The following is a 24,995-nucleotide window of genomic DNA, read 5'->3' on the forward strand; positions in this document are numbered from 1 at the left end:
AGTGGAATCACCCTAGAATCAACAAGATGAGCCATAACAACTTCGACGAAATCTACGTGGGAATCCATTCAAGATAAGTGCCAAAATTAATGACTTTTGTACAGTGACTTCATTATTTCCATTCTGACGATACCATCCACAGTCAATAACTTTGTTGCTGCCCGATAAAGCGAACATATGCTGCGTGAGCAACATCATTAATCTGATTTCTAACCTACTTTGCAAGTGGTGGTATTGTTAGAAGCTGAAGGCCCAGTTCAAGGGCAAGTATCCCTCCAGTAATTTGCCATTCTGACAGGATACCTTCACCCAACGTGGAAGCAGATGACAGTGAGGACGGTTCACGAGAAATGATTTTTCACTTTTTTCCGTCGATTGATGGCGATCTTGATGGTCTTCCTGGCCCACATCGTTCCAGAAGTACTGTAGGGTGCTTCGATTTTAGATGCCCCTTCAGGTTTGGTTTGATGATGAGCCAGAAGCCATGGAAATTATGTGCTGACAATAGCGTCATTTTCGTTTTTCTCCCATTTTGGTATAACGGTACCTTACATCTCTCAAAATTCTTTTAGTCGAAGGCAAAGTGGTTGGCATATTGTTGTGCAGCACTGAAAAATTAAACTATTTACTGTTAACATAGGCATTTTAAGTTGTAGACGCTTAAAGTGAAAACAAATATACATGCAGCACATTCTTTAATCAGAAGCTATAGAGGAGCCGTAGGACTTTATGATATGCGAAAGCTAGATCCACAATCGTGAAGTCCGTATCATATACGAAAAAGCCTGAAACAGTGAGTGATTAATGAACACGCGAAGACAAGTCTGACAATACGCGATGATTCATTGCAAAAAGATAAAAATTTTGAATAATGTGATATCCGAACTTGGGTTCCATAGCGTGTGAACAAGAGATTGGCGCGGATGAAGGCTGGAAAAAAGCAGTGCAAATAAGCTGTGAAGCCTATGATTAAGAGCTAAGAACTTGGCTACTAATGCAGCTGCAGGTTCTACTAGCGTTTGTGTACTGTTACTGTAGAACATAGTTAGCTATTACTTTCAACTCATTTCGACGAACTCTGTCTTATATTTCAGTATATCGACATCCATGTCTTTCTTGCAACGAACGTGGACACCTGGCTATAGCCAAGCACCCTCATCAGTTCCATAAACATAGCCTCTATTGTCCTGAAGATCAACATAAGTAACAGATGAGCAGGTGAAGTAGCAGCATACAAACGCTTTGACTTGTTACCGACCGTGCTACTCACTTCAAACAGTAATAAAGACAAACAAGTCGAATACACGTCCGTAAATATCAAATCCCTTGACAAAATTTGCCTATCTGCGTCCTCTACAAACCTCGGAAAGTAGGCGGGATAGCCTATTTCAAAACTGATCTTCCAAAATTAGATTCGACTTAGGAGCACACAAATAATGCTAGTAACACGTAGATATTCTGCCTCTTCACTTTGAAATTCACGTGTGTAGTTTCTTCTTCAAATGTAACAGAATTTCATCTTGCACCTACCCTTAATGCAGCCTAATAGTCTCTCTCTGCCATACATATATTTGGCACGAAATCCACAAACAAAAATGTTTGTACCTGGAATCAGCTCACATAATCATATTCATGACTTACTCTCTAAAATATGCAAGGAATAAACTGTAAATGGCAACATACAGAGAATTCAATGGTATCAGTGTACTTGAACTTGCGTTGGAGCTGCAAGAAATAATTTGAAGGACGACTTCCATTCCATTTCTGGACTTGAAAGAAAACCTTTATGGACCTACTGCCAAACTAACTCGATTACAATAAATATGCTCCCCAAATACCTGAGAGCTGAGGGGGAAAACTAGCACCTTTGTGAGCACAAGAGCTAAAACAGTTCATGAATCTCGGAGACACTACACATCAGACTTATAAGTGACCTCCTACCACTGAAAATAAAATTGATTACAAGCAAAAAGCAAACAGAGTCAATCAATCTGAGAGAGACGATAACTAAGGCATGCTAAAACATTAATCTAAAACATAAAGACCAGATGCTCTATGGAAAAGCTTGTGTGATCTAGAGAAGTAAAGCAAAGTAGGAGCTGCAGCTAATCCATTTGTCCCATCTGAGGAACTAGACTAGTACTTGAATTTAGCGATAACAGTCACTGAATCGCAAACAAAACATAGACTTATTGATTGATACACAGAGATAAATGATGGTAATCGCGAAAAATTCTGTCTTGAGGTGACAATGCCGTCGAAAAATCCTTCAAATTGGCATTTACTGTATAGGACGGCGTCATAGTCCAAATAATCAATCCTATTGTTGACCCACTACTGCTCACAATAACTACTGATCCCTAGAGTTTGAAGCTCTTGCCTGGATAACACAGTAGAAACACTCGTTCCAATTATAATATAAGCACTAAAGATCCGATTGCTAAGAAGAGTAGCTGGGTACATTCTTGCTGATATTATTACCCAGTGGGCAGAAGATATTTAGGAAGACCGAGGAAAATCAACATTTTCAACCAAGAGAGTGTAACAGCCAAGTGCGTAATACGTGCAGAGAGAAGAAGAAGAGATAGCGTATTAAAAATATTATAATTTTTTAAGTAACTATAAATTTTAACAAGTTTTGTGATTGCATATAAAATTCTGGTCTGAAGCAACAGGGGCCCTAAAAGCATTAATCTGTCCAGGTTAAATGAATAATTAAAAAATTAAACATAACATGCAGGTTGTCTCAGGACGAATGACCAATATTCAGGGATGACAGGAACGATCATTTGAAGCATCAAACTTCGTGTGGACATGTGCTCTGCTCTGAATGGTTTCCGAGACAGAACATATTTAATGTACATCGTTATTTATTTTATTTATAATTCAGTACATTGCCATTATTTATAATGTACCACAGTACTGTAGACGAAGTCGAGACGAATAATTTGATGCAGGACAATTGGGTTATCAAGTCTGGAAACTATGTAAAATTGGCTTATAAAACAGCACAGCACTTGCGCGTCGCACAAGGTTTTTATTATTTTCTCACTCTCTTCGCGCAAACTATAAGACCTCGAGAAAGAATGAATACGATCTTTTCATAGAAAATTTAATGTAATTAATGTTTGATATGCAACATGGTTTCGCTTCAGGCTGCAGATTTCGATTTACTCAACAAAAACATGCCAAAGTAACTTTAAATGAGTTCCATCTCAGAAGCACTTTGGAATAGTGCATATGTCCATATTTAGTTTTTTACTTCAAATGATCTTTCCTGTCATAACCCAGAATATTGACCATTCTTCCGTAGACAACGTGTGTGCAAGGACTATCATATACATCAAAATAATAATGTGTTACAAATGCCATTACTTTTATAAAAAGCAGAACTCAGAGGTGTTCAGTCAGGAAAGCGAGTTGCAAGCTATATCACTGTGCCAAGAGCACAGAGAACGAAGTGACGCCTCAAGTTGCTGTCTGATCTGCTCTGTGTGATCTCATCGATGACAACCATGCAGAGCAGCGAGCTACCTTCCACTCCGATCCTTAAGAGCGGTAAGGAGAAGTGAGCTACCTTGTGATCTGATCCCTGAGAATGGTGGGGAGCAAACAGCTAGTGAGCTACCTTATGACTGGATTGCTTAAAGTGATGGGGAGTAGTGAGCTATTGGTTGGTTTGTGGTCTAACTGGTAAGAGTGGTCTGAGCACCAGGCTACTGGGAGGGGAGTGATGCCTGGGTCGCCTCGCAATATGCTCCTACCATGTGGTGGTGGCTAAGTGTAATGCTATGTCAAAAGATAAGAAATAACAACTCATTAAAAACTATGTAAACGCTTATTGAGCCTCTAAAATTTGAGGTTTTCTTTTCAAATGAAACGCAGACCATTGATTCTGGAAATTTTTCTCCATTAATCTACTATGGCGATCAGCGCATATGTCGTTAACTTGGTAGCCACGTGGTCAGCACGGCAAATTGGGAAATGAAAGGACCTGGGTTTGATTCTCTGCTGGATTTTATTCCGTTCAGGGATTGAGTGTAGTGTTGCACTTACTTTAGTACTGTCATAATTGGCACTACTATTGAGATAGCTGAATGTGTATGGCCTGGCAGCCAATAAATTAAACGAAAAAACGGACCTTTCTTTATTTTCTGTTGTTTTCGGGGTGAGAAAAACTTCACATACGAACAAGGTATGCAATTCCGCACATTCACATGGTTTATAACACATTTTTTGTATCTTGGGAAACGTTTCCTTAAAGATGTGGAAAGAGGCGCCGTTGTAGCAGCCTACTGGAGAATTTCCATACTGATAAATTCAGCCCCCAGAGAAGCACTTTGAAATGACATGAGCTACCATTCATTTTTTTCTGAGTCACCCATCACCCAGTCCTTAGAAGGATGTGACTCTTTGAATCAATTCAGGATTGCCCATCTCGAACTAACACCGACTCAGTTGTAAAACAAGATCCTACATAAGCAGTGCAGAACAACCTGGGGTTCCAGTTGTGAAACTCTGCGCACTCTTGCATCATTCGAAAACAGTCAAAATCGCGACTTGTCGGACCATATTACATGCCTACAATCAACTACATAGTCCACTTCCTGAGCTGAAGAAGTGCACCTCGTGTACCTGCTGCTAAGAAGGAAAGTACACCAATCGTTTGTTGTATATTTTTAAGAGCTTGCAGCAGGAGCGACTTATTTATTTACAGATGCCTGTGTAGTTACTATATTATTTTTGTAATTTCTTGCTTGTTCAACTGCCTACTAGGCAAAAGATTTTATTTTAATAGCAGTGTAGCATACCATACCGCTGTTGCTATCGACCCTTATATCGACCCTTGATCCATGCAGGCTTTTGTGTGTTTTGATTAGTGTAGCTCAGTGTCGTTTAGACCATTAGTGAGAGAGCACTTCGAATTCCTGCTGTTAATAAGCTGAGTACACCGTCCATTTGTGTTACATTTTTATGAGTTTCAAATGGGAAGGACCATGACAATGGATAGGAACTGTGACTGCTGCGTATAGATGCGAACTGAGTTGGCGACCATTCACTCACAGCTCCAGGCTGCTTTGGCTTCCGTCACACAGCTTGAATCTGCTGTCAACGGGCAGCACTGTGGGGGGTCAGACGCGGGGTTGCGAGAGACGTCGAGCACGTCTCACGTGTCCCCCGTTCGGTCAAATGCTGTGGCCGCCCCGGGGACTGCCTGCACTGAGGTTGACCCCTCACCTGTGGTCGAGTGGGAGATCATTCCAGAGTCTGGCAGGCAGCGAAAAACTTTCCGAGGGGCCGATTGTACAGCCTCCACGATTCGTTTGACGACAAGGTTTCGGGTGTTATCTGTGGCTGACGATGTCTCTGAGCCGGGTGCAGTCGTCCACCCTGTTCCAGAGGAAGCTTCTCGGCCCGCAAGGTCTGGGCGTTCACAGAGGGTGGGTTTGCTGGTAGTTGGGAGCTCCAATGTTAGGCGCGTAATGGGGCCCCTTAGGAGCATGGCTGCCGAGCAGTGGAAGGAAGCCAGTGTGCACTCCCTGTGCATACCGGGGGGGAGTTATTCCGGATGTGGAAAGGCTGCTTCTGGATGCCATGAACAGTACAGGGTGTAGCCAACTACCGGTGGTGGCTCATGTCGGTACGAATCATGTATGTCGTTTTGGATCAGAGGAGATTCTCTCTGGTTTTGGGCGGCTAGCGGAAATGGTAAAGACTGCCAGTCTTGCCTGCAAGATTAAGGCGGAGCTCACCGTCTGCACCATCGTCGATAGAACCGACTGTGCTCCTTTGGTGCAGAGCCGAGTGGAGGGTGAATAAGAGGCTCAGGCGGTTCTGTGACCATGTAGGCTGCAGATTCCTTGACTTGCGCCGTCGGGTGCGTGTTTCCGGGTTCCGTTTAATAGGTCAGGAGACCACTACACACAGGAAGCGGCTACACGGGTAGCGGGGGCTGTGTGGAAGGGACTGGGCGGTTTTTTAGGTTAGAGGACCTAAGGGAACCACAGAAAGGGCGTCCGTCTAAAAGGAGGCAGGTAAAACACAGCAAGTTAGTTGTAGAAACGATCGGTATTGTAGTTGTAAATTGTCGTAGCTGTGTTGGTAAAGAACCAGAGCTCCAAGCCCTAACAGAAAGCACTGAAGCTCAAATAGTTATAGGTACAGGAAGCTGGCTAAAGCCGGTAATAAGTTCAGCAGAAATTTTTTCTAACGATCTAACAGTGTTCAGAAAGGATAGATTAAATACAGTTGGTGGTGGAGTATTTATTGCTGTCAGAAGTACTTTGCCTTGTAGTGAAATTGAAGTAGATAGTTTCCGCGAAATAGTATGGGTAGAGGTTATACTTTACAATCGGACTAAACTATTAGTTGGGTCGTTTTACCGACCCCTCGACTCAAAAGATATAGTTGCTGAACAGTTCAAAGAAAACGGTACCTATGTGAAATAATAGGTACCCCACTCATACGATTACAGTCGGTGGTGACTTTAATCTACCCTCGATATGCTAGAAAAATTATACGTTTAAAGCCGGCGGCATGCATAAAACGTCATCCAAAACTGTACTAAATACTTTCTCAGAAAATTACTTTGAACAGTTAGTTCATGAGCCCACTCGAAGCGTGAATGGTTGCGAAAGCATACTTGACCTCTTAGCAACAAATAATCCTGGACAAATAGTGAGTATCGTTACAAATACAGGGATTAGCGAGCACAAGGCAGTAGCTACTAGGCCGAATACCGTAACTCCTACAACCATCAAAAAGAAAAAAAAGCTGATAAAAATGCCTTTTTAAGAGAGAGTCTGCACTCCTTCCGATCTGATCATGTGAGCGTAGAAAAGATTTGGAATGATTTCAAAGAGAGAGTATCGACAGCAATTGAAAGATATATACCACATAAATTAATAAGTGATGGTACTGATCAACCATGGTACACAAAACGTGTCAGATCGCTGTTGCAGAAGCAGCGAAAAAAGCAAACCAAATTTAAAAGAACGCAAAATCCCCAAGACTGGCAAAGTTTTGCAGAAGTTAGAAATATAGCGCGTACTTCAATGCGAGATGCTTTCAATAATTTCCGCAACGAAACTCTGTCTCGAAATCTGGCAAAACGCCCAAAGAGATTCTGGTCATACATACAGCACACCAGTGACAAGACGCAGTCAACACCTTCACTGCGCGATAACAAAGGTGTAGTCATTGATGACAGTGCCACTAAAGCAGAGTTATTATACACGATTTTCCGAAACTCCTTCACCAAAGAAGACGAAGTATATTTCTGAATTCCAATCAAGAACAACTGCCATGATGAGAAACATAGAAATAGATATCCTCAGTGCCGCAAAGCTGCTTAAATCACTTAATAAAAGCAAGGCTTCCGGTCCAGATTGTATACCAATCAGGTTCCTCTCAGAGTATGCTGATATAATAGCTCCATATTTAGCAATTATATACAACCGCTCACTCACAGAAAGATCCGTACCTAAAGACTGGAAAACTGATCAAGTCACGCCAATACGCAAAAAGGGAAGTAGGAGTAATCCGTTGAATTACAAACCAATATCACTGACGTCGATTTGCAGTAGGGTTTTGGAACATCTACTGTATTCGAACATTACGAAGTATCTCGAAGAAAACGATTTATTGGCACGTAGACAGCACAGATTCAGAAAATATCGTTCTTGCGAAACACAACTAGCTCTTTATACTCATGAAGTCATGAGTGCTATCGACAGGGGATGTCAAATTGATTCCATATTCTTAGATTTCCAGAAGTCTTTCGACACCGTTCCTCACAAGCACCTGCTAACCAAATTACGTGCCTATGGAATATCGCCTAAGTTGCGCGACTGGATTCGTGATTTCCTGTCAGGAAGGTCACAGTTCGTAGTAATAAACGGAAATTCAACAAGTAAAACAGAAATAATATCCGGCTTTCCCCAAAGGAGTGTTATAAGCCCTCTATTGTTCCTTATCTATATTAACGACGTATGAGAAAATCTCAGTAGCCGTCTTAGATTGTTTGCAGATGATGCTGTCATTTATCGTCTTGTTAAGTCATAAGATGTCCAAAAAGAACTGCAAAACGATTCAGATAAGATATCTGTATGGTGCTAAAAATGGCACTTGACCCTGAATAAAGAAGAGTGTGAAGTTATTCACTTGAGTACTAAAAGAAATCCGCTAAATTTCGATTAAGCAATAAGTCACACAAATCTGAAGGCTGTAAATTCAACTAAATACTTAGGGATTACAATCACAAATAACTTAAAATCACATAGATAATATTGTGGGTAGAGCAAACCAAAGACTGCGATTCATTGGCAGAACACTTAGAAGGTGCAACAGGTCTACTGAAGAGACTGCTTACACCACGCTTGTCCGCCCTATTCTGGGGTATTGCTGTGCGGTGTGGGATCCGCATCAGGTGGGACTGACGGATGACATTGAAAAAATACAAAGAAGGTCGTTTTGTATTATCGCGAAATAGGGGAGAGAGTGTCACAGACATGATACGTGAATTGGAGTGGCAATCATTAAAACAAAGGCGTTTTACGTTGCGACGGGATCTTCTCATGAAATTTCAATCACCAGTTTTCTTCTCCGATTGCGAAAACATTCCGTTGGCACCCAACTACACAGGGAGAAATGATCATCACAATAAAATAAGAGAAATTAGGACTCGCACAGAAAAATTTAAGTGCTCGTTTCTACCGCGCCCCGTTCGAGAGTGGAACGGTAGAGAGACAGCTTGAAGATGGTTCATTGAACCCTCTGCCAGGCACTTTATTGTGAATAGCAGAGTAATCACGTAGATGTCGATCTAGATGTAGATTTATGTAGTTCTGTGAGCAATGGCTTCTTAAGAGGAATCTTTCTCCAAATCTCCAAATATGTATTGCATGCAGATCCCTTTCCGAATGGTCGCTCAGAAACTGTTGATATGGACCTACAATCACTGACAACAGCAGTATCTGCCAGGTTCAAAACCGATTGTGGTAACCACAGTGTGAAATGCGTCTCTGTCCCTGGTGGATAGGATGTTTTTGGGACCCCTGTCCTAACGCGGTGTTACAGGGCTGTGGCTGGTACACCACACTATGCAGAGATGTTGGACAGTCCACACTGATACACCAACACATCGGGCAACTTCATTCCCAGTGTGGTCATGGGCACATCGAAACACAACAGCTCCTTTCTACCATTCTACTCATTTTAGCTACTTTTGAGGAGAGTACAACTCGGGCTAACTCAGGAAGAAGGCTTCCAATTATCTTGCTTAAGAAATGAGCAGGCCCAGGTTTTCCTTCAGAAGTCAGTCACAGATGCTCTAGAGAAGGGAAGTGGCTCCCCAGGACACTGCAGTTCATGGAAGCAGTTGTGGTACAACCCTACTCCACGCTTTGGTGGCGAATGCAGAGGTCTCTGTTGAAGGCAGCTGCCATCAAGCCACTGTAAGTCCCTAGGGCACAACTGTGTGTTTCAATTCACCTCCCTGTACAAATCTAAGAACAGGCCGCCACAACAATCCTCGGCCACCATAACAAAATCCGTTGCCTCTCCAGCCAGATCTTGTCATCCAATCAAATAAGTTTTGCCCACCACCACGCTTAGGTGCGAAGGGCTCGGGCAATGAGCGGAACATAGCTAGTAGCCGATATCAACATATTAATATACATTCTATAAACCAAGAATGGAAAATTCTTGCAAGGTTCCCACGTATTCACGCCAGTAAAACGAGATTCGTGTTGGTCACTGTGGCCATGGCTGAGAGTCCTACCCTCCATGCTGAGTTTTTCCAAAAGTACGGAGTTTGGTTTACAGGAAGATAATTTTGAACACTGGCCGCCCTGGCAGTGAGGAGGAGAGATATGCCGTCCTGCCATGGATAGAGAGAGATTCGTGTCCCACCACCAGTTGGGGTACACGTCTGCAGAATTTGGAGTAAGTATTGAATTTCGCATTTGCCCTATCCACTTTCTGAGCAGCTCATACACTGCACGGTTTGCTGTTCAACTGGCATTGCCTGATTAATTGTATTGTTTTTTGCATTTGCGAGCTTCGCTGATTAGGAAAGCTTATAGAGTTCCCAAGCAGTCTTCCACGTAGGTGAGGTACCTCCCCATAACGTTAATAGGACATTCATAATTAAACTGAGCTTCTAGAGAGCAAAACGTTTAAAATTTTTAGGTGACTTTGTGCTCGCAGTGTGGAAAGTTATTCGCTGCCAGTTTAATATGGTACGAGTCGAGATATTAGAGTTAATAAACAACTTATTAAGCTCAGACTCGATTTGAATCTCGGATCCAAAAACAAATACACTCCAAGATAAAAAAAATACGCACCATGAAGGAAGTATCCGAATGGGACAGAAGTCGGTAGATGGCATGTATATGCACCGAAAAACAAATGATTACTGTTTCAGAGACAGAAAAGGATGATTTATTGACATCGACGAGCTTCACAAACAGAGCAGAAATAAAGTGTTGCTCCACATTTGGCCCTCACGGAAGCAGTTATTCGGCTTGGCATTGATTGACAGAGTTGTTGCATGCCCTTCTGGGAGATGTAGTGCAAAATTCTGTCCAACTGGCGTGTTTCATCATCGAAGTCCCGAGCTAGTTGGAGGATCTTGCCCATACTGCTCCAAACGTTCTCTGTTGGTGAGAGATCCAGCGATCTCGCTGTCCAAGATAGGATTTGGCAAGCATGAAGACAAGTAGTAGAAACTTTCGCCATGTGCAGAGGGCATTATCTTGTTGAAATGTAATCCCACAACGGCTTGCGATGAAGGGCAACAAAAGGGGCTGCAGAATATCGTCAACAAACCACTTTGCTGTAAGAGTGCCTGGATGAGAACCAGGGGGTTCTGCTATGAAATGGAATGGCACCCAGACCATCACTCCAGGCAGTAGGGCTGTAAGGCGGGCAAAGTGTCCCAGCGACGTCTGGGACGTCTCCAGACCCATCGGGGCTCAGTTCGAAGCGGGACTCATCAGTGAAGACAATTCTACTCCAGTCAATGAGATTCTAGGACGAAGAAGTGTCTGCAGACACAATGGACAGCAGTGGGATACCAACCTGATTGTCGACCACTGTACGGCCGACAACCAGGAGTGATGGTCTGGGGCGCCATTTTATTTCATAGTAGAACCACTCTGGTTTTCATCAAGGCTTCCTCGCAACACAGCGGTACATCGTCAATATTCTACTCCCCATTTAGTTGCCCTTCATGGCAGGCTATCCTGGGCGTATGTTCAGCAAGATAGTGGCTTCCTGCACACAGTGGTAGTTTCTCTTTTCTTCAAGTTTTTCAGACCATACCTTGACCAGCAAGGTCGCCAGATCTCTCTCTTAATTGAGATCGTTTGGAGCATTATGGGCAGGATGCTCGAACCAGCTCGGGGTTTTAACGTTCTAACGCGCCAATTGGACATAATTTGGCACAATATCTCTCAGGAGGCTATCTGACAACTTCAATCAGTGCCAAGCCGAATAACTGCCTGGATAATGACCAGAGGTTGACCAACGCGTTACTGACTTGCCCAATTTGTGAAGCTCTTTCTCTTGAACTCATCATTCAGTTTTTCTGAAATCGTAATGATTTGCTTCTTTGTACATGTAAATCGCACTTGCCCGTTTCGGCCCCATTTGGATAATTCCTTCTTGGTGCGTCATTTTTTTTCCCCTTGGAGTGTATAGCCCTGCATTCCTAATTTGTTTGTGCCACTGTGACGATATTCTATGGAAAGCAGGTTCTGGGCTTTTCTTGTTTAAATATTAAATATGAGTTATTTTGATCTGTGGTTAAGACTAACGAGCACTGTACTGAGCCTGTCAAAATGGTTCACATGGCTCTGATCTCTATGGGACTTAACATCTGAGGTCATCAGTCTCCTAGACTTAGAACTACTTAAACCTAACTAATCCAAGGACATCACACGCATCCATGCCCGAGGCAGGATTCGAACCTGCGACCGTAGCAGTCGCGCGGTTCCGGACTAAAGCGCCTAGAACCGCTCTGCCGCAGCGGCTGGCCACTGAGCTCGTCATTGATTTGCTAGAAGCAGGTTGGAGAGAGACGTAAGAAAGGTAAGAGCTTAAGTTCTATTCAACACTACTTAAGTGCCATGACTTACATGAGGGACGAAGAGCCACACAGTCGCCTGGTAGCAGTTCAGCAGCATCTACAGCGCTCGAGAGCGACCAGCGTGTTCTTTTAAGGCAATCAATAATATCTTGTTTAGTGAGCGTAAGTAATCTGGCAACCCTGGATAATCAACTAATTCCATAGTAAAGGTAATAATTTTTGGTTGACTTATAAACTGAAAACAACAGTTGAAGGGACGCAGATGTTGTCTAGCTGCTTACCTTGAAGCCGTCCTTGCTGCGCTCGATTTTGGAGAAGCCAGACTTGACCGGGGCCGTGTAGCGCCAGGGTCGACTATAACTGCAGCAGCAAGCGTCCGGGCCCTGGTGATAGTACGAGCAGCAGCAAGCATCGGGAGTCGCGGACGCGACCCGCCTCGGATCGTAGCATACCGTGGTCGGGGTGTAGCGCGCGACGTTCAGGTCCTCGTCGCTGAGGTCCAGGTTCAGAAACAGCCAGTCCCGAGCCCGGTCCGCCTGCCCCGGCCAGTAGCAAACCCTCCTCCGGGACATCGGGACCTGGCATCACAGAGAGCCATATTTTGACAAAACTGTTACAATGTCTCCAACTGTAACTATGGTGTTTTTCTCAATATAGCTGAAAACTTTAGAAAATACGCCTCCCTACCTACGCTACCCAACATCTACTACAGCTTATTCAGCTGAGATGTCATCAACCATAACGTTGGTTTGATGTACCGGATGTTGTTGTTGTTGTGGTCTTCAGTCCTGAGACTGGTTTGATGCAGCTCTCCATGTTACCCTATCCTGTGCAAGCTTCTTCATCTCCCAGTACCTACTGCAACCTACATCCTTCTCAACCTGCTTAGTGTATTCTTCTCTTGGTCTCCCTCTACGATTTTTGCCCTCCACGCTGCCCTCCAATGCTAAATTTGTGATCCCTCGATGTCTCAGAAGATGTCCTATCAACAGATCCCTTCTTCTAGTCAAGTTGTGCCACAAACTCCTCTTCTCCCCAATTCTATTCAATACCTCCTCATTAGTTATGTGATCTACCCATCTAATCTTCAGCATTCATCTGTAGCACCACATTTCGAAAGCTTCTATTCTCTTCTTGTCCAAACTATTTATCGTCCATGTTTCACTTCCATACGTGGCTACACTCCATACAAATACTTTCAGAAACGACTTCCTGACGTTTAAATCAGTACTCGATGTTAACAAATTTCTCTTCTTCAGAAACGCTTTCCTTGCCATTGCCAGTCTACATTTTATATCTTCTCTACTTCGACCATCATCAGTTATTTTGCTCCCGAAATAGCAAAACTCCTTTACTACTGTGACTGTTTCATTTCCTAGTCTAATTCCCTCGCCATCACCCGATTTAATTCGACTACATTCCATTATCCTCGTTTTGCTTTTGTTGATGTTCATCTTATACCCTCCTTTCAAGACACTGTCCATTCCGTTCAACTGCTCTTCCAAGTCCTTTGCTGTCTCTGACAGAATTGCAATGTCATCGGTGAACCTCAAAGTTTTTATTTCTTCTCCATGGATTTCAATACCTACTCCGAATTTTTCTTTCGTTTCCTTTACTGCTTGCTCAATATACAGATTGAATAACATCGAGGAGAGTCTACAACCCTGTCTCACTCCCTTCCCAACCACTGCTTCCCTTTCATGCCCCTCGGCTCTTATAACTGCCATCTGGTTTCTGTACAAATTGTAAATAGTCTTTCGCTCTCTGTATTTTATCCCTGCCACCTTCAGAATTTAAAGAGAGTATTCCAGTCAACATTGTAAAAGCTTCCTCTAAGTCTACAAATGCTAGAAACGTAGGTTTGCCTTTCCTTAATCTTTCTTCTAAGATAAGTCGTAGGGTAAGTATTGCCTCACGTGTTCCAACATTTCTACGGAATCCAAACTGATCTTCCCCGAGGTCGGCTTCTACCAGTTTTTCCATTCGTCTGTAAAGAATTCGCGTTAGTATTTTCAGCTGTGACTTATTAAGCTGATAGTTCGGTAATTTTCGCATCTGTCAACCGGATGGTTATTACTAAAATGGAGCTACTCACGGAGGTCCAGTGTGGGCTGTAATTATCGAATGGCAGTCAGCCTTGGTAGATATTCTGATGCGTTAGTGCTGAACCGATTTATGCTGAAAAAAATTAGTTCCATTCTTGGCCACCAGCTGCAAATCTGGCGCTGTATAGCATCTCGTCACATTAAGGGAACCCTGTTAGCGGCGGCTGATAATAAACTCAACATTGTGGCTTTCTCAGTTGGTTCACCTTTTCTGCCCGTGTCCTGTTCCCAGCCCATTACATACGGAAACATTTCTGTACGACTTTCTTGCATTCACAGTGCCATATTTGCACCTGGAGTCCAAAACTGTAGCTACTTTTTTTTCAGCGTAAATCGGCTCTGCATTAACCCACTAGCATATCTGCCAAGTTTTGCTGTCAGACGATAGCTACAGCCCACATTGAACGTCTGTGAGTAGCTGCACTTTAATTATAACCACCCTCGAGATGTCCATTCCTGGTACTGGCGAGTTTCCCTTTTCATTTCAACGTAATGTAGTACCCTCACAATTTCGACATAAATTACGTAATTTTTGCTTGCTTTCTTAATTTTTGTTATAATGAATATAATTCCTGTCAAGAACAAATTAAATCGTTGGTGTGAACCTGTATAGAAGCGGTTGTTTTATCCCTATATTTTTTAATGGACACTCTCGTCTGGACGTGCTGATGAACAGGACTTAATTTTAGCTTCTTTCGTAATTGCACATATTTGTCTTTATTTTAGTTAGACAGTTGAATCGGGGCTTATTTGTAACCAATGTACGATGAAAAATAATTAATAATAAATATTGTAAAGTAACAAGTCTTCATTTATTTATAACTTATTAATTTGAATCTGTTGTTCCCAATGTATTTGCTGTTTGTTTTGTAATAGTTTTTCGTTGTGGTGTCCAGCAACACGGACGACCTACGCTGCTGGGAGAGACATGCTGAACAGTTATCCTCGCTTGCTAGCGGTAATTAAGTAAGAACGGACCTGCGGCTTGTTGTTCTGAACAACAATTTATTTCCGTACATCCATCTTTTAATAAATAGTGGGGCAACAGCTGTTTTATTTACGTGTAAAATCATCAGTTATGAGCATTAGTTTTATTTAATTCTCACCGGTTTTGATGATTTAATCCACCATCTTTAGGCCCCTAGGTAGATACAGTGAACAAATGACTATCATTCTACCCCTTAACAAGGGAAGGCCGCCAATTGTGAAATTGAGATTCGATTCATACTGCTCATAATAAAAGCTCATGGCCAGAGATGTAATGTGGCAAAGCACCAAGATGCACTTCTCAGCCGTTGTCGAGAAAATCGACAGTTAAAAGGAACCGTTGCGGTGAAATGCCCTCTACGATTAATAAGTTTCTGCAGCGTCGTGGTGCAGCGGTAAGCGCTCGGGTTCGTAATCCGAAGATCGCGCCATGCAACTTTTTTTTATTATTTGTTTTTTGTAATATATATAATTCCCGGCAATCAGTTGCAACAATTATGCATATAATAAGTTGTTGAAAGTCCTTTGTCGTGCAAAAAGTAATATCACAAATAATATTCAAGTGGATACAATTTACTGAAAAGTTCGGTATACACTCGCACATAATTAACAATTAGTGACCAGAAGTAGCTGGAGTATCGCACGAACCAGAGTGATAGTTATCATAGAAACATGGAAAGCAGAAAACACCACGGCATCGAGCACATCTGATAAACGATGCGTTTTTACAAGAACAATTGCTTTTTAAATTATCTGTTGGGAAACACACCTGATTGACATTCTGAAAAATTTTTCTATCGTTCGTCAGGTTTGATGCATACCACGCGTAGCGTATCATATCGGCAAAAATCGGAGAAGACAATTGGTGGTGGACGATGGATTGGATTTTTATACATTCGTCTCTGGAGTTGATGTCACGGTTTCGATCGATTAAAAAGGCACAATTTTGAAGGCGCTTGATCAAATTTTTTACCTGCCGGTAAAAATACACGTCACACGGTTGGACGAGAGAAGTGCACTTTGGAGGAATGACTTTTATAGTGCACGTTGCTAACTTCTTATCGTCCTGGAACATCTCATCGTATAACGCCGGGCTCGTTTGCCCACCCCAAGAGTCGATCAGAAGGAGAAATTCTTTCTTTTGTACGTATGGTTGCAAAGCATTACGCAAGAAGTCCATGAAGAAACCCGTTGTTAGTTTACCGGATTTGGAGGATGTAATAACAACGTTGGTATACTTCTTGGCGTACTCGTCGACTGTCTTCTGTACTCTGGATCCAAACGTACCTATGGACTCTTGGAGGCATACGAAAATAAGAGGCAAGACTCGTCCAGACATCGTGATTGAATATTGTTCCGTATACGAATGCGTCACCTTGTTCATATCGTGTCGGGTTACCAGGACAGCCATTGACCCTTTTTTCGGCGAGAGTTCTGTTGAACGTGGACTGGTACTGGCACCCTGACAAACAAAATGTAAAAATATCGTTTATATAAGAAATGCGAAATCTGTTTTGTCTATCATATATCAGATTATCATATTCTGATATCATGTCATATGACATTTGTGAACAGCTCTTTACGTACCTGTTTGATCAGCATTAATTATGAAATCTTTGTCGAAGTTAGTTATCAATGTTCGCGTCTGGATCCGAAATGTGTCCGCTGCGGCCAAAATTTCGTCTTGGGTAGCCGTCTCTTTCCGGGAAACAAATTTTGTGATTTTCCGTTGCCGAATCCCATGCTTCTTTCCAAATTCGGTGACCCAATGTTTTTGAAGCTTTGAAGTTGAAATCTGGGAACTGACTTGCAGCACCCAAGGCCCACTGCTGCAGGTTTCTGGTAGTAACTTGCTGGAAGTTTTGTCATGCACGCATGAATCGATGGTACAATATTTATCAAATTTGCTACCGCCACGTTTGATTTGCTCTTCTCACCTGGATAAATAGCCCATATTTGTCAAACGAGAGCACCCATTTTTTGTAGAGTTTTGAGACTCCAGCCTGGATGTTCTTTGGCCTGATTGACAGCTCTAATTTTGTAATCCAGAAAAATATAGTCGTACCCTTTTTTTTTCTTCTCGTCCGGCTCGTATTCGTCTGATGATTCGTTGGCAATGGGACTCGTTTCAGCGTCTTCGTAGGCATTATTATCGTCGATTTCATTACTGTCTATCAGTTCCTCACCATGAACGAGGGTTTTTTCGGCGAGCATTTGCAGCGTATTCTGGAACATTTCTTCCCCAATTACCATGGCTTCTTCGTTGATTGATGATGACGGTTCTGCTGCGATGCGATTACTGTTACGAAGGAGGCTTTCAAAATACACGAACGCATCTTTCAATTGTGGTTTCGCCACTTCACTGTGTATAGAATCTTCTTCGATCACATCACTTTCATGCGAAGGGCCCGGATCGCTCTCCAATTGTACCGCCTCCATTTTTCCGTTTGTTTAACAGGGTGTACCAAAGCTCTCATGTACGCACTGATTTTCGACGATGTTATAAGTTGCGCTAGGGACCGCATCTACCTTCTTTCGAAGTTAGCAGGCAACTACGCTGTTATGCGGCGGCTCGTTTCGGCCCATTCAGCATCTGTCCTTCAAGTGTAACGAGCGAGTAACGGAGTTTATATTTCATACCTGCCACAGCAAATTTGTGTTCGTGGGGTCTCTATTCTAATCCGAACGTTTGACTTACGCTATACGTATTCGTTTCGGAATATCGTTTCTACGTCTTCCGTTAACTATACGTGGTTAACATTATGAAGACAATTAATAACATTTATGAAATACAACTTTGCTGCGGAAAACATAATGATGTTTGAAGTCGCCAGTCTTTCCACGACAAACGACTTTCAACAACTTATTATATGTACAATTCTTGCAACTGATTGCCGCGAAATATATATATATATATATATATATATATATATATATATATATATATATATATATATGTGTGTGTGTGTGTGTGTGTGTGTGTGTGTGTGTGTGTACATTTGAATTACAAAAAACAAATACTAAAAAAAAAAGTTGCATGGCGTGAGATTCGATCCGACGACCTTCGGATTACGAACCAGAGCGCTCACCTCTGCGCCACGACGCTGTAGAAAATTAGTAATCGTAGAGAGTATTTCACCGCAACGGTCTCTTTTAACTGTCGATTTTCTCGACAACGGCTGAGAAGTGCATCTTGGTGCTTTGCCACATTACACCTCTGGCCATGAGCTTTTATTATGCGCAATATGAATCAAATCTGAATTTCACAATTGGCGGTCTCCCCTTGTAAGTGAATTATACTGCATTAGTTTAGATATTTTACATGTGTAAGCGACTATAGTGGTACTAAAACTGTAACAAAGAACAAACAAAGGTAGTTCCCTACTGTAACGTATGTGTGATAGCTGTTAAGCCTCCGCAACAGGTATCGGCCTCCGTAGCTCAGCTGACTGTTATGCGGAAGTCCTGGGTTCCATTCCCAGTACTACCAGAGATTAGTCTTTGGTGGGAAGGTAGGAATGATTAGCACCCAGCTACGAAATGCCAGCTGAGGAGCTACCCAAGTGATAAGCAGCGGCTCAAAGATCAAGAAAACCGACAACGGCCGAAGGCCAGTGCGGTGATCCCACGCCCCTCAATACTGAAACCAATGATGCCATTGGCGGAGGATGGCCCGGTCGGTCTCGAATCGTTCAACAGAGCCAGAATGCGGATCTTTGCTTTGTTATGCAATATATGTATCACTCAGTAAGAGCAGCGCATACACATAAATGAGAAGGTGAACGTGAGTTTATTCCATATGGTCGAAAAACCTACTAGGCTAAAAAAACTTTTAAGAAGGACTTTATTCTTCTTACGTCATACATATAAAACAGATAAAATTCTATGGTCCATAATGCTCCAACTCCATCACAGCATTTTATCTGTTTTATATGTATGACACAAGAGGAATACAGTCATCCTCAAAAGGTTTGCTTTTGCACCCTATGAAATAAACGTATATACACCCTCTCATTTATACGCATGCTCTTTCCGAACAATACATCCACAAGGGTTGAACAAAAATATGGAAAAACTGCGAGAAAAGCATACATGAAGATAAAGGCAGTTGCTAGCCAAACCTGTAGGTTGCGCCGTTGTATTTGACCATGAATGGCACCTGTCCACCGTCCTCAATACGTTGCGAGCGTCAGTCGTGATCATAACAGTCTTCTGTGTAGTTGTGAATGCATTCTGCGGAGCTAAGTGAATTCCAACATGGTCAGATGGTGGGTGCTATCGTAATCAAGATATCCAAAGTGTTTGGTGTCTGAAGAGAGCCCTATCTAAGACTTATACCGCACACAGGGAAAGCAAAAAAAGATCATCCGCTAAGTCATAATGCAGAAGATTCCACCACACTGCACGAGTGCCTCATTCCCCCCTCTCCTATACCTCTGATAAACTGCCGATATGCCCAAACCACCTCCTCCCGGTCACCTCCTCTAGTATGCTGGTAAAACCGCTTTCCTCGCTCTCTGTCCTGTGCTCCAGAAATCTCCATGATCCCTCCAACTCCACCTCGATCAGTTTCCCTCCTGGTGTGGCCAATAGCTCCTTAAGATTAACCCCTCCAAATCCAGGTAATAATTATAGGATGTACCACCTGCAACATCCTTCTTCGCGACTTCTACCTCACCACTTACTTCTGTCGCTATCCAGCCAACTAACCTTAGACTAACCTTTGACCAGCAACTAACATGGAAATCTCATCAATTTACCATCCAACAGAAAGTCCCAAAATAGACTAAAACTACTAACTGACCGAAGATTCGGACTACACCTCCACTGTCCGTCCAACATACAATTTCTTGATCCTCATCATCCTTTGCTATGCTAATGTTGCATGGATATCTGCTCCACTCTAGTTATGCAAGTCCCTCCAGATCATTGAACGCTGCTTTCCGCCACTCTTTACGCATCCGCTTACCTTCCCCCCCCCCCCCCCCCCCCCCCCGCCCCTACGAGGATCCTAAACCAACACATCAAATTCCTACCTCTCCTCACTCATTGAAGACCTCTGAATAACCTACACCATTTGCAAACTCGCTTCCAACGATCCTACTGTGTCCCCTCTCCTTTCCACACCTAGTGTGCTGCCATGCCTCTACCTACACATCCCACCAACCCTCCACCTGCACACCCTCCACATCCTCTCCCAAGTCTCCCTCTTCCAGACCACTAACTCTGCCCTGACAGCCCTGACATACACCCATCCTACCAACTCTGGACTCTGAATCCACTGCACCCCCCCCCCCCCCTGTCCACAAGGGCTCCTTCCTCGCCCACTCCTCACACCACACCTCCTTCTCACCTTCCTGTTGGCCCCCACTCCCTTTTTCTGAAACATCTATAAATCCCAATACCAGCTAACCCCTGTCTCCTTGTCCCTCACAGTCACCCCTATCTCGTCACCACGTCTTACCATTCCTCAGTCCTCATCACCTCCTCTCTCCTGTCTCCCTCCATACCCAATTTCCTTTCATCAACAATCTACCATCCCAGGATAGGTATTTTTCCAGTTTAGGAAAAAGTGAATAGGGCTCCGTTTGTAATGGTCATTGCCTTTTCTGACGTGTTCAGTGTTTTTGAAGTGTTTAGTGTTCAAGTACTTTTCGAGTGTTTTGATTGTGCTGTCTGTCCACACTTTATCACTGTTTTTAAACTACTCATGCACAAAGTATTATTTCTTGCGTTCTCTCATTAACATCATCTTCGAAAAAACTGAATTCATGGTAAATATTGAAAGGTGGCTACACTGTGCCACTGCGCCAGAGAGTGCGCCAAAGAGTACTATTAAGCCGCCTCCACAGTGCGTGTTTAGAGTTCGTGGCAGTCAGTGGTTGTCGAGAGTTCATAGCAGTCAGTGCTACCAGAGAGCTCGTAGAGGACAGTGGTTGTTGAGAGTTCGTGGCAGTCAGTGCTAGTAGAGAGCACAGTGTGTGTTAAGAGCTCGTGCTTGTCGTGAAGTCGGAGTAAGATGTTGTAGTAAAGAGTGTTGTTCCTTGTCTTATACAGTGATTTGATGGGAGAGATAGCAGATGTTATTGTAATGAGTGCATTTCGTCAATATATGAAGGTAAAATTTATTATGTTCCTTTATTAGTTGTGTATCTGAATTAATGTGTCACTACAGGTTCAGTCAACAAAGCATCTGGCTTGTGTTCTTGGATTAGAGTGTAATTGTGATTTTTTTTGCGTAATTATAGTTTTTCTAAATTTCTTTTGTCACGTCAGTATAATTGGTATCAAAATTCTTGTCTTGTTGGAAAAGAACCGTGCCAGATGCATACGTTGAGTCACACTCCCACATACAGAACAGTTACATTTGTGCTTGGATTTTGTAGGTTTTTTAGTTGCTGGGGACTTAATTAATTAACTGTGTTTACTGAAATTTTCTTACATTGTTCTTTGCAGTCAGATAGCGTAACAATTCTAGTCAGGGCCAACCGATTACGAGACTTACGTAATCGGACATACTAAACTTAAAAGTACAATCAAATTTATTTAATTAAGCCCCCATGCACGTGGCGACCCTGCCAGGATCGTCCCTTGGAATTGTTCTGATTGTGAAAATTGTAGACTGTAGTTTTGTTGTAGTAATTTTGAGTTTAGTGATTGTAGTCTGTATTGAGTGTGTAGATTTGGTAATTGGCATTCTTCTAATGGTATTTTTCAAAATTTAATTTTTATTGCCTTGTATACGCGTTTAACAATTTTGTGCAATTATTTCAATTGTTCGTTAATCGTGTTTGAGGGAGTCATTGCATGTGAATGGTATTGTTGAGATAAAGAGTCACCGTGTGTAATTTTCGTACAGTGACGAATCTTTTGTATATTTTGTAAATGATTACGCGATCAATGAAAAAGGCAAAAATGATGAATAGTGAGAATGACGAAATTGTTAACATGGCGAACTCGCCAACAGAGGAAAACTGTGCGATGAATAATGGAGTTGAAAACAATATAATAAGTCGGGAAAATGGTCCGGAACCATTTCAAAATTTTTCTCAATCAGATAATTCACAGAATCTGAGATTAACGACAGAAGATTCTGAAAGAGTATCGAACACAGATAGCTTTACAGCTATGACGAAGGAAACTGGTTTTGCGGGAAATGTTAGGGGCGAAAAGAATTTAGAACAAGTTAATATGGAGCAGTTGATGGGTGCAATATTAAATCTGGGATCACAAATGGGAACAATGGTAACACGAATGGAAACAATGGAAACACAGATGGGAACTTTGCGATCTGAAATTAGAACTGAGATGGAAGCAATGACAACACGGTTATGCTCACGAATAGGGACATGTTTCAAAAATACGAATGACGAATCAGATAAAGAAATTAGAGAAGAAGTACAACCGATTTTGAAGGCTCACAATAATAGCTTAATTTCAACAGAAGTCAGACATGAGGAACAGGGCAAGGACGAGGAAGAAAAAGATCGTGTGATAGTACAGAATTTTTCAGAGTTAAATTTACAACGTGCAAAGGATAAGGAAGAAATAATTGAAGGAACCGAGGAATCCGTACCAAATGACAGAATAAATAACTTAACGCAACAGTGTGAACAGTTAACTACTAAATGTGACAATACTGAAACCCGAGTCGCGACACTTACGGAAGACATAAATAAACAGAAAGGACAATTAAGTGACTCATCGGAAAGAGTTGAGATGATCTCAGATAAATTGACAAGTGTTAGTTTAGCAGTAGGGTATGAAGAAAATAATTTATTTCATTTACGGGATGCGACAAGAGAGCGCCAGGCGCGCGAACTTGACAATAATCGACATTCGGACCGGGACAGACGCGGTAGGTCTTTGTCGCCACGAGGTGCAAACATTGACTATATACACTTCTTAACTGTTCGGAAGATTAAGATACTTCGCAATTCGAAGAACGACATACATCCATGTTCATGGCTAGATCAATTTACGTACGTACTTCCGCCAGATGTGCCACTAAGTCACAAACTGGAAATTATGTGCAGCTATTAATGTCCTCAGGGGATTCACTACTCTAAGTGAATATGTGCCGTAGCGAGCATAGGGCCCCGAGCTGTAGTGGTGCTATTTCTCTTTTAGTTTTCTGTACCGCTGCCTACTCTTTTACTATTCTTTGCATCTGTCAAAACAACTCTTCGACTATCAATCTATCTAGACAGTAGATAAACAATAACCGGATTTGACTATTTACGTAAATGAGATTTCGAAAATTACTGTTTGGACTTATTAATGTCCTCAGGGGATTCACTACTCTAAGTGAATATGTGCCGTAGCGAGCATAGGGCCCCGAGCTGTAGTGGTGCTATTTCTCTTTTAGTTTTCTGTACCGCTGCCTCCTCTTTTACTATTCTTTGCATCTGTCAAAAACAACTCTTCGACTATCAATCTATCTAGAGACTAAGTAAACAATAACCGGATTTGACTAATTGTACCTAAAAGTGATTTCGTAAATTACCATTTGGACTTATTGTACCTTCAGCAGCATTCTTTCGTAGCTTAAATGGAATTTTACCTGTTTATCTTCGTGACAATATTACTTCATATGTGGACGATATTCTTATTGCTAAATATTCTTGGAGTGAGCACAACAAAATTTTGGACTCATTATTACGTATCTTTGCACGAGTTGGCATGACAGTGAACTTGGAAAAATCTGAATTTGGTCGTTCTCAGGTGAAATTTGTCGGTCACATTATTGCTACAGAAGGTATTCTTCCTGATCCAGAGAAATTAGACGCTATTCGTAATTATGCTGTTCCTACCACAAAACGTGACGTTCGTAGTTCCTTGGTGTCTCTAATTTTCCTAGACGCTTTGTTAGTTTGGACGATTTGGCCACACCTCGTTTTTGCGATCTATCTGGAAAGTTCTTTTTAAACGAAAATCGGTCGACAACTTTGTTTGGTTAGTTTGTATTCCTGATGAGTGGGTCAATAAATTGATTTGGTATACGCATCTCAGTTATGCACACTTTGGTCCCCGAAAATGCTTTCATAAATTACGAGAAAATTGTTACTTCAGTAATATGGAAAAACGTATTCGATCTGTTCTTGCCAAATGCAAATTATGTCAAATGGCTAAGCCTCCAACGATTTCTCACAGAGCACCGTTGTTTCCTGTCATTCCAGCGAAATTAAAGGAGATGGCTGCAGTCGATTTGTTTGGTCCAGTGGTTCGTTCTACTAATGGTTTTGCGTACATTTTCGTAGCAGTGGAACTGACGTCAAAATATGTGTGTTTTACACCTTTACGCAAAGCAACAGCTCGTTCAGTATCTAATGCTTTTCTCAAACATTTTCTTAAAGAAGTCGGTCACGTTGATAAGGTTATATCAGATAATGGATCACAGTTTCGTTCTAAAATTTGGCTTCGTACTCTACAGCGTCGTAAAATTAAACCAATTTTCATTTCCCTTTTTCACCCTCAATCTAATGCTTCAGAGAGATGGATGAAGGAAATCAATAAACTGTGTCGTCTTTATTGTCATCAGAATCACAGAACTTGGGATCAGTATCTTCATATTTTTCAAAATATTCTGAATGAACTCCCTAATGATTCAACTTCTTTACCGCCTCTATTGATATTAAAAAATAAAGTACCAACAAATCGCATTTCTGAAATCGTTCCTTTTCCGCCTTCACGGAAACTGCGGCATTCTGAAGTTGTCAACCTGGCTCTACGAAATATTGCATCAGCGGCTACTAGAAGAGAGAAATCAGCTAAGCGTCCTGGTCGTTCAAAAATCTTGTCAGTTGGTCAAA

General features: G+C 42.2%; 1 protein-coding gene across 1 annotated transcript in view; it reads right to left on the reverse strand.

Annotated features, from left to right (window-relative positions):
- Nucleotides 1-12,663, reverse strand: part of LOC124712072 (alpha-crystallin B chain-like) — a 54,802-nt gene extending 42,139 nt beyond the window's left edge. The window contains exon 1 of the mRNA XM_047242367.1: nt 12,373-12,663. Within this exon, the coding sequence (XP_047098323.1) occupies nt 12,373-12,663 (291 nt within the window). The remainder of the gene's footprint in view (nt 1-12,372) is intronic.
- Between the last annotated feature and the right edge of the window lie 12,332 nt (nt 12,664-24,995).

This window comes from Schistocerca piceifrons, chromosome 8, assembly GCF_021461385.2.
Source record: "Schistocerca piceifrons isolate TAMUIC-IGC-003096 chromosome 8, iqSchPice1.1, whole genome shotgun sequence".
NCBI classification, from domain to species: Eukaryota; Metazoa; Arthropoda; class Insecta; order Orthoptera; family Acrididae; genus Schistocerca; species Schistocerca piceifrons.